General features: G+C 39.1%; 1 protein-coding gene across 1 annotated transcript in view; it reads left to right on the top strand.

The window, feature by feature from the left end:
* FBXL13 (F-box and leucine rich repeat protein 13) overlaps nucleotides 1-16,057 on the top strand; it is a 311,775-nt gene that overhangs the window by 289,779 nt on the left and 5,939 nt on the right. Inside the window, 2 exon segments of the mRNA XM_090286732.1 lie at nucleotides 6,298-6,432; nucleotides 15,091-15,254. Of these exon segments, the coding sequence (XP_090142858.1) occupies nucleotides 6,298-6,432; nucleotides 15,091-15,254 (299 nt within the window).

The raw sequence follows: 16,057 nt of genomic DNA, 5'->3' as shown, positions 1-16,057 counted from the left end.
CTACTCTTTCAGAATTGTGTAACTTTTGTATCTTATGTTGTTTTAATTTACAAACTAACCTTGTGGAAATAAGATAATTATCAACCGAGGGAAATGCTAGGAGAACCCAGGTGTTAGAGTTTAGCCTTCATTGATAGGCTAAGTGACTAATTCTTGTGAAAGGTGGTTATTCCAAAACTTGTGAAGGTTTGAAGTAAAAATTCCTAATCTTTATCACTAAAACTTTGGCTCTGGAATTTTGCCTAGAGGGTGGCAGCAGGCAGCAGGACCCCAATTGCTGTTTGTAATATTTCCACAACTTTCACAAATTTTCTTATCCATTCAGAAATAACCATTTTTAGAATAACTCATATTCAATCTTTGTCTTTCAAAATTACATCTCCATGCCATATGCCTTCTATTGCTAAAACCATAGTTTCTTTTCAACTTAATTTGAACCTTTAATTCTTAGAAACCTCAATTTCCAGTGATAAAAAGTAAGCAGCCAGTATTCCTTAGATTGACTTTTATAAACACATTTTATGACCTTTAGAAACATATGTTTCTTTCTTAGCAAACACATTCTCACTTTCAAGAAACACACCTCCAACAAGCACAAGACCTTATCTACATCTACAAATCCACTCTACAAACTCTTTGTAATAAAAAGCCCAAAACAGGTTAAACTTATGACTTGTCCACTAATTAATGCCTCAGCATTTCATGTTATTTCAAAGTATCTAGATATTCTATAACTTTTTCCAGAATTTACTAATTTAGAAAAGAATATCTAAAATAAGTTAAATCGATATGCATAGATATTGCTGATGTTTTTTTTTCCCCTTTAATAAGAATTATCTCCCTCAAATCTGTATTTTAAAAGATGGCTCAGACAAAATTTCTTGAAGAACTCTTGCATTTCAAAAATGTAGGATAGGAAAGCTCCTCCTAGAATGACTTTGGTTTCATAAAGTCAATTACCTATAAATCTTTTTAAGAGGAACAAAGGAGGTTTTGGAAGGATAAAAAGATTTGGTGGACTTTGATGTCCTGAAGCCACACCGCTGGCCCTGTGTAGACCTCATTCATAAAACAAAGACAGTTATTTTTAATACCTGAACAGTTGGATTGCCAGTCAAATATTTGTAAAGGATTGACAAATCCATTCACCCATTTTTGAAAAAAAATTTTTTTCCATCTGGGTACATTTTCCCAGTTTATAGATGGCACCTAGCTTAGGGTCATCTCTGAGAGCCATAAAGGTTTAGGTATATGGAACTTCTGTCTATTTCCCTTGGGAATAGTCAAACAGGTCCAGCTGCAAGACCGTATCATATTTTATGTGCACATAAGAAAACATCTTAAAGACTATCAATTTATTTGTTTCCCCTTATTGGTTAGCTTTCCGTCAACAATTAATTATTTTAAATAATTTTGTGATGATTTAAGTACATGAATATATGGCCAAAGTTACCTAATGTCTTAGCATTTATCCTTAGAAGTTGAAGTTTGCATTAGAAAAATTTACTTATGGAAAAATTAATACATAATTATCAAAATACTTTGCAAATAAATTAACTTTACTCTGGCCTGAAGTAAAAAGATTAAAATAAGAACTTCTGGCCAAGATGGAGGCCTAGACTGACACGCTCTGTCTCCCTGCACAACTAAGAAGGACTACAACAACTCCAAAACCAGAAATAACCAGAAGTTCCAGAAAATAAAGCTACATGGAAGTCCAACATATGAAGTTATAGAAAAGTGGTGCTCATCTGGATGGGTAGGAGGGGCGAAGCCAGGGCAGAGAGATCAAGCTATGCTGGCAGCGGCAGCTGCAGCAATGAGTGGCAGGACTGTGGTAAGCACAGACACCTGTATTTAAGCGGAGGTGAGAAATACCAGGGGAGCACCCCTGAATACAGGCCAAACCCATCAGCTCGCAATTCCAATGCTGGGAAAGGTAGATCCCCATTGCCTCAGACTGTGAGGCCCAGAGGGCGTGGGGACGGAGGAGGAGGCTCCCGGTCTCTCAACAGAGAGTGAATGGCAAGAATCCATCTTGGAGCCCCGCCCCACACAAAGCACAACAGTGTGGTGAGAAGAGTCGCCTGCTAGTGATGAGTGCATGGGGCTCTGCCCACTATAGGGTAGGAGGTGTGACAGCCCCACCCAAGAAGGAAAGGTAAACGAAAACTGTCAGGATGGCAGGGATAATGATAGAGATCCCAATCATGAAGCTGAACAGAAAACAAATACATGATTTAACGAATGAACAGATAGATAATCTTTCAGAGGCTTAAGTCAGAGCTATAGTCATAAGACAGCTTACAGAACTAACAGCGGGACTTAATCAAGGCGGGGAAGAAATGAAGACTAGTACTGCTGAAATAAATGAAAACACATACTAAACAAGTGGTGAGGGAAGAAAAACCAGGGATCAAATCAACAAATTGGAATGTGGGGAAGGAACAAACAGTCAACCAGTGTAGAAAGAGGAAATAAAAAGTGAGGAAAATGAGAAGGTCAGAAACCTCTGGAAAACTATAAAAGAGCAAACATCTGAATTATAGGGTTGCCAGAAGGTGAAGAGGAAGAACTATAAATTGATAACTTATGTGAAAAAATAATAAAGCAGAACTTCCCAAACTTGGGGAAGAAAATAGACTTACAGGTCCAGGAAGCACAGAGAATTCCAAATAAACTGGACCCAGGGAGAACCACATGAAGACACATTATAATCAAAATGTCAAAAATTAAAAGTAAAGAGAGAATCTTAAAAGGAGCAAGAGAGAAGAAGAAAATTATGTAGAAAGGAGTCCCAATAAGACTATCAGCTGATTTCTCAAAGGAGACTCTGCAGGCAACAAGGGACTGGCAAGAAATATTCAAAGTAATGAAAAGCAAAAACCTACATCCACAATTACTCTATCCAGCGAAGATGTCATTCAGAATAGAAGGGCAGAGAAAGTGCTTCCAGGACAAAGTGAAACTGAAGGAGTTCATTAGATCCAAACCACTGTTATATGAAATGTTGAAGGGACTTGTTTAGGAGAAGGAGGATCAAAACTATGAACATTAAAATGAAAACTGCATCACAACAACCAACAACAGAAGATAGGGAGTTGAAACAAAGGCAAGCTAAGTAGGCAACGAGAGTGGAAAATAATTATAAATATGGGGAACACATTGAGGAGAGGTCAGCAGGGAGGTAGAATGGGAGAAAGGGAGAAAGATGGTGCAGAAATTAAGAAGCCTAGTAGGAGGGAATGGAGTAGAGAGGAAGATGTTGAGAAGAACTATATGCACAACCAATAGGCATGGACAAAGGGGAGGGGGCAAATTGAGGGACGGGGGTCACTGGGTGGAGGGAAGCAGAGGGCAAAGAAACTGGGACAACTGTAACAGCATAATCAATAAAACATAATTTAAAAAAGATTAAAATGAGGTAAAATAAAATAAAATAATAAAATAAAGTTAAATAAAATATACCATTGACTGACCAAACCTCTCCATTGCCCATTTTATATTGGGACCACGGTATGTTTTGGGCCATTGTGAGTAGAGCAGATACCCTGCCAAGGTGTTCCTGAGGCTCTCATGGGAGTTAATAATGACAAAAAGATGGTTATCAAATATTCATTCAGTCTCAAGATTAGTTTTTCCATGGGATGTTCCTTTAAAATTATTATTTTCCCATTTGGTCAAATATCTGGGTTATCTGTTCAAAATGCATTTCACCCTCCTGGAAAAAGTTATTTGGCATCATTGGTTTAAAAACTCTCACCCTACTTGCTGAATCGGGGCAGAGTTCATTAGTAAAAAATAAATGTTGCCCCATAACATTTCCTATTTGGGAGGGAACAAGTTCTGATTTAAAAACAGACATTAGATAATTATCTCTATCATTTGTATAGAAGTTTACTTTGGGGGAGGATGACAGTTGCCAGAGGAAAAAGGGGTGGGGGGAGGGGATTAGATGAGTAAATTGATGGGATTAAGAATTACAAATTGGAGCCCTGGTTGGTGTCGCTCAATGGCTTAGGAGCAGGCCTGTGAACTGGAAGTTCCCTGGTTCAATTTCCTTGAACTGAAAGAATTACATATTGGTAATTACAAAATAGTATTAGTATTATCCTGAATTGGAAACTCGGTAGATATTCTACCCACCTTGATTTACTTAGATATTTTTACGATTACTATTAGGTTTATTTTGTGAACCATTTTGTTCTTATATAATGGCTGAGTTGTTAACTTTTGACTATTATTTTTGCTTGTGGATTCTTATCACTCAGTTCTTTTTTTTTTTTTTTTTTTTTTTACTGAAAAGTGAGAATGAAAATTAGGAACTACTGAGATAAAGGGAAGAATTTCCAATGATTTTTAGGCCTTTACTAGCCCTAGAAATTTCATGTGAACATTTGGCACTTTAAAACAGTGCTGAAGAGTAGATATTACAGGTGGATATGGAGGACCAGCTAAGCATTTGAGCATCCATGGATTTTGGTATACACAGGGATCCTAGAACCCATCCCCTGCAGATACTGGAGGACAACTGTGTTTTCCCTGATTTAAAAAAGAAAATGAGGCTCAAAAAGATCTATACTAATCAGTGGTGGAAATGGAATTACAACTCAGGTCTGCCTGATTCCAAAGACTGCTCTTTTCACAACATCATACTATCAGCTCCAGAGTGTTTGCCATCTAGTTCTCACCTCCAGATTTCTTTTCACCCACTCTTCTAGCTGAATCGTCGTCGGCAGCCGTCCGTCTCAAGAGACGATGGTGTAGCTTCTTAAGAGTCTATCTGCACCGCCGAGAATGACTGTGCAGTCCGACTCGGGAGTGACATGGTAGTATCTGTCTCCTCCCGTGTTGAATCGACATCTTGCGATGACGCTGAAGCTACAGAGCCTGGGCAGGGTAATATGGAGGGTCTGCTGTTGCCCATGCAGCAGACCCCCCCTCTCTTCGCAGCTGAAGGGTCCAAGGGAAAGACGGAGTCGATACAGCTTGGGTTCAGGTGCGCCGCAGGAGTTGCCGGTGTTGACTACAATGTCAAACCGCCTTAGGGACTCCGGCTCCGGATTTTCTGTCGGGGTTTACTCCCTTAGCCTTTCCCCTGAAGAGGTATGCCGCAAGGCAGCGGAGGTTTTTTGGAGTCAGAGTTTTCCTTCTCTGATGTACCCTGACTGGAAGATCGAACCAGCGACACTTAGCTCGCAGGCCGACGCTCAATCCACTGAGCTAAACCAGCCAGGGCAGTCTAGCTGAATATAACTCTAATAATTACTGACCATGCAGGTAAAATTGATGGGGAACTCAAGAGTTGGAAAATTTTAGTTAATAAGCATAGTAGTTAAATGCATGTAAACAGCAATTGTTTCAGGAACTGAAGGTATGACCCCACCCCCTGACTCCAGGAGACCACAAACAAGTCAACCTGTGTGCCCCAGAGGGGACTGGAAGCAATCAAGATGATATCTGAGCCATCGTGTGCCAGACAGAGACATCCCACCCAGGACACAGATAAAGAAAGAATCACTGGTCAACTAATGAAAGGATACTAGGGAAATTGCAGAATTGCAGCTTTTATCTGCTTAAATTTTTTCCTGAGTTCCAAACACCTAGCCTACACTTTTTCCTCATAAAAAAAGGTTGGCTTGAAATGAAATGTAAAGTTATCTTTTAGGGCAGGGTTTCGCAGCCCCGGCTGCAGACCAGTACTGGTCCATGGCCTGTTAGGAACTGGGCCTCAAAGCAGGAGATGAGCAGTGGGCAGGTGAGCAAGCTTAGTTTTGCTCAAATTACTGCCTAAGCTCCATGTCCTGTCTTCCCACATCCCCATCTGTGGAAAAAATGTCTTCCACAAAACTGGTCCCTGGTGTCAAAAAGATAGGGACAGCTACTTTAGGATACATAACCCACTGTCTTAGATAGACAGCCATATGAATAAAGCACCGATAACGATTCAATTCCTGTCTCTACTTATTGGTTCTGGTGGTGACAGGCAGCATGAATACTGGCTTTTCCAGTTTCAAAACTTCTTTAGCACTAACTTCAAGAAAACCAAATTCTGTTGTCAGGAATTTGAATACTACTAAGCTGTTAAATTTGTGCGTGAACATCTTTTTTTTTGCTAAGAACATTTGGTTGTAATGTCTTTTTTGGCAACAAGATATTACACATCTATATTTCATGGACTGAAATGCATACTAAGTAAACCACTGTTTGTAAGATGGCTCTATACATATACAACATTTGAATAAAAACTAAGAAAAAGAACAGAAAAAAAACTTTTGACTTTGGAATTTCTTGCAGGCATTCTGCAAAGGTTCAAAGATCTTGGAACACTTGGATGTGTCTTATTGCCCCCAGCTATCAGATGAGTTTATTACAGAACTGGCCATTTATTGCATTTACCTCACATCTCTCAGCATTGCTGGCTGTCCAAAGGTATGTGCAGAGGTCAGAGTTCAAAATGTTGAACTGAAGGACTGTCAAAGAACTCAGGCAAGGTAGCAGTCAGGCTTGGACTCACCATAGAACTTATTTTTCTTTGCCATGTCTGAGGTACCCATTATACTTTTTCTTCTTTCCCCAAATTGGAAAGAGCTTTATGATTTTATTTGTGTTAAGGTAGAATTTTCAAAAATTTAAAAATAATGCTCACACAAATACAAAGATGTGTCAAAGATTAATTTATTAATGAGAGAACCAATAAAATGGTAAGGCCAATTCATAGGGCATTTGGTCAAACTTAGCACTTACAGGAACTGAAGGAAGAATGTTGAAATACAATTATTGAGTTAGATCCAAAATTGGTTAATGACTTATAAGGTAATAAATCCATAACCTTGAAGTTATACATTCTACTAAAAATAATTTGCATCTCTCCTAGACAAAAATATAACAAGTTAATAAGTTATAACATGTAATTTCACTTAGTTTGGGCCATAAATAATAAATAGCATGTCAAACAAAAGCATAATTCTATATAGAATTCCTCAGGTGAGCATGTTAATGTTCCAGAATGACTTCAGGTGTTTGACAATTTCCATTGACATCTGTTTATAAAAGAAATATGTACTCATTGCAAAATATTTGGACTACATATAAAAGAAGAAAGAAGAGAATAAAAATTAATTGTGACACCATCATCCAGACATAACCAGTATTTTATACACATTCTTGTAGAATTTTTTCTAGGTACAAAGAGATTAGAAATAGTCCTAGGAGTTTTGTGTTTTGTCTTTTTTTGTTTTTTAAGTATATTTTATTGATTATGCTGTTACAGTAGTCCTAATTTTTTCCCTCTGCTCCCATCTGCCCAGTATCCACCTTCCCTCCAGCAATCCCCACCCCCTCCCCTTAGTTCATGTCCATGGGTCATGCATATAAGTTCTTTGGCTTCACCCTTTTCTATATTATTCTTAACTTCCCCCTGTCTATTTTGTACCAACCAATTATGCTTCTTAATCCCTGCACCATTTCCCCATTTCTCCCACTTCCCCCTCCCAGCTGATAAGCCTCCAAATGATCCCCATATCTATGATTCTGTTCCTATATGGTTTGCTTAGTTGGATTTTGTTTTTATTTTTTAGATTCAGTTGTTGATAGTTGTAAGTTTGTTGTCATTTTAATGTTAATAATTTTTATCTTTTTATTTTTTTTTACTTTATTTTCTTTTTTTTTGTTTTTGTTTTTTTTTAAATGTGTTTTATTGATTACAGTGTTACATTTGTCCCAATTTCCCTTCCCTCTGCTCCCCTCCACCCGGTGGCCCCCCTCCTTCCCCTTGTCCCTCCCTTTTAGTCCATGTCCATTGGTTGTACATCTAGTTCTTCTCAACCTCTCTCTGTCTATTCCATTCCTTCCTACGATGTTTCTTAATTCCTATACCATCTCCCTCCCTCTCCCCCTTCCCCTTCCCTGCTGACCTCTCCCCAATATGCTCCCCATACCTATAGTTCTTTTTCCACTCTCATTGCCTATTTAGTTTGCCTTTGCTTCAATTCCCTATCTTCTGTTGTTGTTTCTTGTGATGCAGTTTCCATGTTAGTGTTCATAGTTTTGATCCTCCTTTTTCTAAACCAGTCCCTTTAACATCTCATATAACAGTGGTTTGGATCTAATGAACTCTTTCAGTTTTGTTTTGTCCTGGAAACACTTTCTCTGCCCTTCTATTCTGAATGACAGCTTTGCTGGATAAAGTATTCGTGGTTGTAGGTTTTGGATTTTCATTGCTTTCAATATTTCTTGCCAGTCCTTTCTTGCCTGCAGGGTCTCCCTTGAGAAGTCAGCTGATAGTCTAATTGGGACCCCTTTGTACATGATTCTTTTCTTCTCTCCTGCTGCTTTTAAGATTCTCTCTTCATCTTTAATTTTTGACATTTTGATTATAATGTGTTTCATGTGGTTCTCCCTGGGTCCAGTTTTTCTGGAACTCTCTGTGCTTCCTGGACCTGTAAGTCTATTTCCTTCCCCAAGTTCGGGAAGTTCTGCTTCATTATTTTTTCACATAATTTTTCAATTTCTAGTTCTTCTTCTTCGCCCTCTGGCAATCTGATAATCCGTATATTCGATCTCTTATAGCTGTCCCAGAGGTTTCTGATCCTCTCATCATTTTCCTTGCTTCCCGTTTCCTCTCTCTGCACTGGTTGACTGTTCCTTCTCTGTGTTCTGGTTTGTTGATTTGAACTCTGGATTTTATTTCCTCACCATCTGTCTCGTATGAGGTTTTGTTCCTTTCAGTATGAGTGTTTTTCAATTCTTTCTCATCTTCTTCCAGATCTTTTGTTAATTCTGTAAGCCACCTGATAACAATGGCCCTGAACTGAGCCTCTGACAGGTTTCTTATTTGTTCATCTGTCAGGTTCTTCATCTATTGCCTGGTGAGCTGCACCACCGGGATTTCTATAGTTGTCTGCCTCATTTTGACAGATGCGTTTTGTTTTCTTGGGCCTGATCTTTTTCTTAAGTAAGTCCCTTCATACGATAATAGCTTGGTGATGATGAACTCCTGTAGCTTTACCTTGTCTGGGAAGCACTTTATCTTCCCTTCCAGTCTAAATGATAGCTTTGCTGGATAGAGTAATCTGGGCTGTAAGTTGTTAATTATGATGTGTCTTGGTGTGGTCCTTTTTGATTCTAGCTTGTTTGGGACTCTCTGTGCTTCCTGGACTTGTATGTCTATTCCCTTCACCAAATTTGGAAAGTTTTTCTTCATTATTTTCTCATATAAGTTTTCAATTTCTTGCTCTTCTTCTTCTCCTTCCGGCACACCTATGGTTTGGATGTTGGCATGTTTAACGTTCTCCCAGAGGTCCCTAAACCTCTCCTCATTTTTTCCAGTTCTTGTTTCCTCCTTCTGTACTGGTTGATTGTTTTATTCTTCCTTATGTTCCAAATCATTGATTTGAACCCCAGTTCCCTTCCCTTCACCATTGGTTTTGTGTGGATTTTCCTTCATTTCATTTAGCACAGCCTTCACTTCTTCCCTTATGTGTTTGCCATACTTAAGCATATCTGTCAAGCCTGTTAGCATCTTTATCACCAGTGTTTTGAACTCTTCATATGCTAGGTTGGCTATCTCCTCGTCACTTAGTTCTCCCACTGGAACCTTGATCCATTCTCTTTTTTGGGCTATAGTTCTCTGTCTCCTCATCTTGACAGCCTCCTGTGTTTGTTTGCCTCTGTATCTTAGGTCAGTGGTTCTCAACCTGTGGGTCACGACCCCTTTGGGGGTTGAACAACCCTTTCACAGGGGTTGCCTAAGAAAATCAGAAAACACATATCTAATTACATATTGTTTTTGTGATTAATCACTATTAATTATGTTCAATTTGTAACAATGAAAATACATCCTGCATATCAGATATTTATATTACGATTCATAACAGTAGCAAAATTACAGTTATGAAGTAGCAACAAAAATAATTTTATGGTTGGGGATCACCACAACATAAGGAACTGTATTAAAGGGTCACAACATTAGGAAGGTTGAGAACCACTGTTTTAGGTAGAGCTGTTGCTCCTGTTAAGTTGTAAGGGGTGGAGCCTTAGGTATTCGTCAGTCCAGGGCGACCTGTTTCACCATGTTGTGGCACTGTTGGTGGGGGAAGGGTCTGAGAGGGAACAATGCCACGTGCTCAGCACTTGCCCCTTTTCCAGGCACTTCTCCCATTTTGTATAGGACTGGTGCCTCTCTAACTGATGCCCTGGCTGTCATTCCTAGAGTGAGTGGGTCTGTGGATGTTCTCGCACTGTGGGGACCCTTTAAACAAGTTCACTCTGCTGAAAGACTGGCAGTTTCTTCCTCCACCCCAATCCCCACTGATTTGCACAGTCAAAAGCAATGAGGCTCTATTTTCCCCTGCACTGGTACCATGAGCTTCTCAGTCTGGTCTGGTGCTGGGACCATTCCCCAAGTGTCCCTCCCAACTTTTTAAAATGTGTGACTGCGCTTTCTGCCAGTCTGTGGCTGCCACTGCTGCTGCTGCCACCGCCACCACCACCACCTCCATCACCGCACCGCATCCTCTCTGCCCCAGCTCTGCCCCTCTTACCTGTCTGGATGAGTATTTCTTCTTTATATCTTTGTTTGTTGGACTTCCATGCAGCTGGATTTTCTGGAACTTCTGGTTGTCTCTAGTTTTGAGGTAGTTGTATTTCTTTTTAATTGTGGAGGGAGACACAGTATGTCTGTCTAGGTCTCCATCTTGGCCAGAAGTGTGTCTTTTTTTTCTTAAGAATAAAATCAAATTTTCCAAAATACATTGTAACCTGCTTTTTTTCTCTTAATGTACCATGGACATTTCTCTATGTCAAGAAATAGAGATTTGTCCTTCTGGATTAATATGGCAGACTGAATATACACATATAGTTTTGTTTCTTCTTGAAATGCTACAATAAATGCAGAAGAAGTGTGAGGAGAAGAGATAAGAGCACCAAAATTTGGAAGCTTGAAAACAGACGGACTACTTTGGCAGACCAGAGACAGCTTTGAATCCTAAGTCAACAGGAGAGAAAGCTGAGGATAAAATTGACTCACACCATAATCTCCAAGCTTGACAACAGAGTATACATATGGAGCTGAGTTAAGAGGTGGCTAAAATAATGGAGCTGGGTTTAAAGTTCTGGAGAAATAAATAGATCCTCATATTGCTTCCCCTACTCCATACCTCTGGACAACTGCATCTTCCTACCCTCAGCAGAGGATTGGAGATTTACTTCCTAGAGCCAGATTTATCAACTTTGGCATTATTGATATTTTTGATGAGCTAATCATTTGTAGTGTATGGTAGTTCTATGTACTGTAGTATATTTAACAGCACTCTTGCCCTCTGACTACTATATGTCAGTATCACCCTACAGTCATGACAACAATAAATGTGTCCAGATATTGCTAAATGATCTCTACTATCTGCTCTGCAGATAGCAAAACAAAGGGTTGCTAGTCTTGGAGACACTATGTATAATAGAGAGCTTGGGTACAGAGTGAGAATGGAAATTAAGTGACTAAATGCTGAATTTAGAGATACTAAAGCACTTTTTCAACACAGCATCCAGAATTTGGCTGCCAGACCTTTCCCTCCAGGCAGGAGATTGGACATCTTTTTCCTGGGGACCCTGACTAGTCCAGGACAAAAGACCAAAAAATACTGACATTTGATGTTTTCCCAACAAATAACCCAATTAGACCATTGAAGCTTAAAACTGGGAAGGCCCACCTTATGCACTCAGACCCTGTAATTAGTTTGTAGCCCTCCACTATTAATCATGAGCAGAGAGCCAAGAATTATTAGACATAAGAGAAAATCTCTAAAGTAGAAGATAAAGACAAAAACAAATTGACAGGAAAAACTTGGTGAAAGCAAAATATGCAGAGGAAAGAAAAAAATTTTTTAAATCCTCAGAAACTGTAAGATTAACATCATTGTTATCGTCTATTTTATACACTGATGGTCTTCTCTTTCCTAAAGCATTACCCAAACTCTCAAGATGCCTTGCACTCTAGCTAATCTAAAATGTTAGTTTCTCAGCTATTTAATTTGTGTGGTGAGTGGATTAAGAGTGTGATGCTAGCACCTTCTAATTCCTCCGTAGTTAAGGAGGAAGAAGAGGTGGAGGGGGAAAAGATGTGGTAAATCACGACACAATTAATCTAGAGAGTTCACAGCACAATTCTCTTTAATAATGTACTTGTTTCAAACTAGGGAAACCAGATGTCTTTCTGGTCAGTATCATCTGGTTCTAGAAATGAGCCGGGTCAAGAAACTCAGCATACTAATAGCACTGACCATGGACCCTCTGCAGCCTGAGCACTCACAGCTTGAAGGGTGTTGCTCTCACTGCACAAGGACATGTGGATACATGGGCCACACATGGCTCACTGGGAACTGCACTGGCTGTGAAGTGGGTGCCTATGGAAACTGGGCAGTTTAGTGCCTCTACCAATCAGGGGGAAAGGAAAAGAATGAAAAAAGGAAAGACTCCAGTGAGAAAAGGAATTGAGGCAAAGGATTTTTTTGTTTGTTTGTTTGGTTTGGTTTTTGATAAGGAGAAATTGAGGAGATTCCATCTATGAACTGTGCTATGGACACTGTCCTGCAACTTAGAAAATAAGGACGATATTACACAAATAAGATGCTGTGAGATGAATCACTCTACATCAAAGATCCAGGGTGACAAAAAGGGAATAGAAGATTTCAGGCCTCAGTGTAAGGGAGAAAAGTTTAACTTTACCATCTATGCAGATCAAATGAGTATCCTGATTGAGAAATCTGGTGACCATAATTTGGGCCAATTTGAATACTCCTCACCTGAAACCATAAGGCTGTATGGTTCAGCCTAATATATTTCACTTACATTTCTTTCGATGAGCCATAAAACACTTTCGTGTCTGGCTCATCATTCTAGAGTTGGTTTCTCAAAATCCCATGGATCACTCTTGAATGGCCACCTTATCCTTCTCCTGGAAGGCCAGCTCTTTCTTGTAACTAGCTTACCTCCTAGATCAGTAAGGAGTACTCTGACCTTTATCCTACCCAGCACTAACATAATCTCTGCTCAACAGGACTCCGATGCGGATCTTGTATCTGGGAATTAAGAATGTAACTAGTCATCTCTACCTCTAGTTCTCAGCCCCCATAAGTCCCAACAGCATTACCTCACTTATTCAATATCTTGAGCTTCTAATGTACAGGAAGTTATGGGCTCCTTTTCAGCTCCCCCAATATCGATGAAGTCTAGCATTCTGAACTCCAACTGAACTGGTGGTGTTTTCTATGGCTTCATTTTCTTTCTTGTCCTCTACAATTCCTGGGGCTCCCCCCCACCACCCCTTGCCCCCAATGATAACAGATCCTCCAAGATCCACAAAGTATAGCAGGAATGTCTGAAGGCATTATGTTGTGAATCAGTTGCAATGTTAAAACCTTGGTCCTGAGCATGAAAAAAGGGTTAGCTTAGACAATGACATCTGTTTTTCCAAACTCAAAAAAAAGTTCATTTCAAATTGAAAGTTTTTTTTGCATAATTCTCTCAACTTTATATTAAAAACAAAAGTCAAGTTTCATGGCATATTTTAGAATGTTCAAATGCTTATGGTCAGAAATTAAATCCAGTTGAAAAAAATTTTCCTTTGGAGAGAGCCATCCAGTTGATTCTTCAGTAAGTCTGAGTTCAACAAAAAATTCAAAAGCTAGATCTTGAGTAAGTGAAATAATCTAAGAAGTGGAGTTAAATTACTTATGCAAAACATCTGGGCAAACTTTCAAGATGTTGGAATCCTCAGCAGAATTTCTGAGAGTGAGATTCATGCAGTCCCTGTGGCTTCTGCTCTTCTTTATCCTCTTGCCTGCAAACCGTCTATCTCACTTACTTGACCTTTCCCAGAATCATGTTACTTCACATGCAAAGCATTGTCAATGTCCAGGCCCCCTCGATTATCAATCTGACCCTGTCTACAGGTCAACTTCAAGGGGTATATAAATATTTTAGTTTTGTAACATGTGACCTTATAATAAATTACTGCAGCATTTAATAAGATACTTAAATTGAAGTGACAGGTATTGCAAAGAAAATTTTGATGAAGTGTCACATTCAAACAAGAGATCTCTAAAAAGATCACAAATTCTGTTGGCATCACTTGAAACATACATTTTACTGTTAACTGAAAACAGTTAAATCACTAACTTGAGCTATAGACCTATTGATAGGGGGTTGCAAGAGTTAAAGATTTTAGCTGTAGTCATAGTTGATAGACTTAAGTGATTAGTGCTTGTGGGAAGGTGTTATTCCAGGAACTGAAACGCATGACCTAAGTGACTCCAGGAGGTGAATAAACAATTCAACCTCTGTGTCCCAGGGGGTCTGCAGATGATATCTGAGCCATTGTGTTCCAGGAAGGGAGGTAAGTGGCTTCTGGATTGCACCTCTAATCTGATTTACCTTTTTCCAAACCCCTTACCTACCTCTTTCTTCTCCTTATGAAAAGGTCAGTTTGAGATGAGATTTTAAGATGGTTTTCAGGGTACATAACCTGCCGTCTTCTCAGATTGCCAGCATCTGAATAAAGTGTCCATAAAAATTCAATCCTTGTCTCTACTTATTGGTTCTGGAAGTGACAGGCTGCACAAATGCTGACTTTACTTTTCCAGTTTCACTATCATGTGACAAGTGTCCTGATTTTGTTAGGGACTAAATGTGTCTCCTCAACCCCCTCTCCAAATGTTTGTATTCTCCCACAATTCATATGTTGAAACCCTCATATCCAATGTGATAGCATGAGTAAGTGAGGCTTTGGGGAAGTCATTAAACAGGGTGAAACCCCCATGATAGAATTAGTGTCCCTATATTAGGAAGAAACTGGGGCTCTCTCTTTGCCACGTGAGAATACAGCAAGAAGGGAACTATCTGCAAGCCAGACACTGAATCTATGGGAATCTTGATCTTAGACTTCCCAGCCTCCTGAACTGTGAGAAATAAATGTCTATTGTTAAAATTACCCAGTCTATGATATTTTGTTACATCAGCCCAAACTGACTAGTACGCTATTCTTCCCTGAGATGAAGTTCATCAAAATAATCAGTACTTACTTTGTGTGTTCAGATTACTGACTCAGCAATGGAGATATTATCAGCAAAATGCCATTACCTGCACATTTTGGATATTTCTGGTTGTGTGCTGCTTACTGGCCAAGTGCTTGAGAACCTTCAGAGAGGCTGCAAACAACTCCGGATCCCTAAGATGCAATACTGCAGACTTATTTCCAAGTAAGTATGCACCTGAATATGAAAAACTTTGAGAACTACTTTCTGAGAAAACAGAATATATGACTATGGCATTCATAATACATAGTGCCTTTCAGACTTAGGGAGTTTTATTTTATTTTTTTGCCTAATTGAGACCAACATTTTGAGCTGAACCAAGGGAAACTCTCATCTAAAATCACTGTTGTGGTTTTATATCCCTTCCTTGACCTTGCAGATGTGCAAATGATCACTAGCTCTTCCTCTACTTATCTCTCAAAAACTTCCCATTCACTTAATCTCCCCTAGGGGTTTAGAAAATACTTAGATTAAACCAGCTACCAATTAAGTATAAATTACTAATAGTTATCCTAGACCCCATCACTCCCAAAGCTATTTGCTTGATAGTTGCTATTCATTTAACTAGGGATATCCTATATGATCTGTGGCTCAGAGTAAGGTATTCTGACTTGACTTTTACAAGCCAAATGCATGTTCCCTCAACTTGCAAAATGTTTCCAATGAAATAACAGTTGGTTAAATTAGCAATCTATAAAGGTAGAAGGTCTAGGGTGTCTACCCTATAAATTTTTAAATAGAAGGCAGTTATCTGCTCCATTGTTCAGCTTTTTTTCCTATTGACTAAAAGTAAAAAATGCAAGTATTTTAACTGATGTGATGAAGTGACCTGTGGAACATTCAAAATGAAAAATCTTGACCAATCCCTGAAGATCTGATTCTTTTCTTCAGGTTGGCAAAATAAGTTACGTTATCAAAGTATAAAGTGCATAATATGTTCTAAGCATGTAGATTTCTCAGAGAAGTTT

Source organism: Furipterus horrens, unplaced genomic scaffold, assembly GCF_987537825.1.
Source record: "Furipterus horrens unplaced genomic scaffold, mFurHor1.1.pri manual_scaffold_9, whole genome shotgun sequence".
Lineage (NCBI taxonomy): Eukaryota > Metazoa > Chordata > Mammalia > Chiroptera > Furipteridae > Furipterus > Furipterus horrens.
Note: the sequence above shows the minus strand (reverse complement) of the source record. Positions and strands in the feature narration are given on the sequence as shown.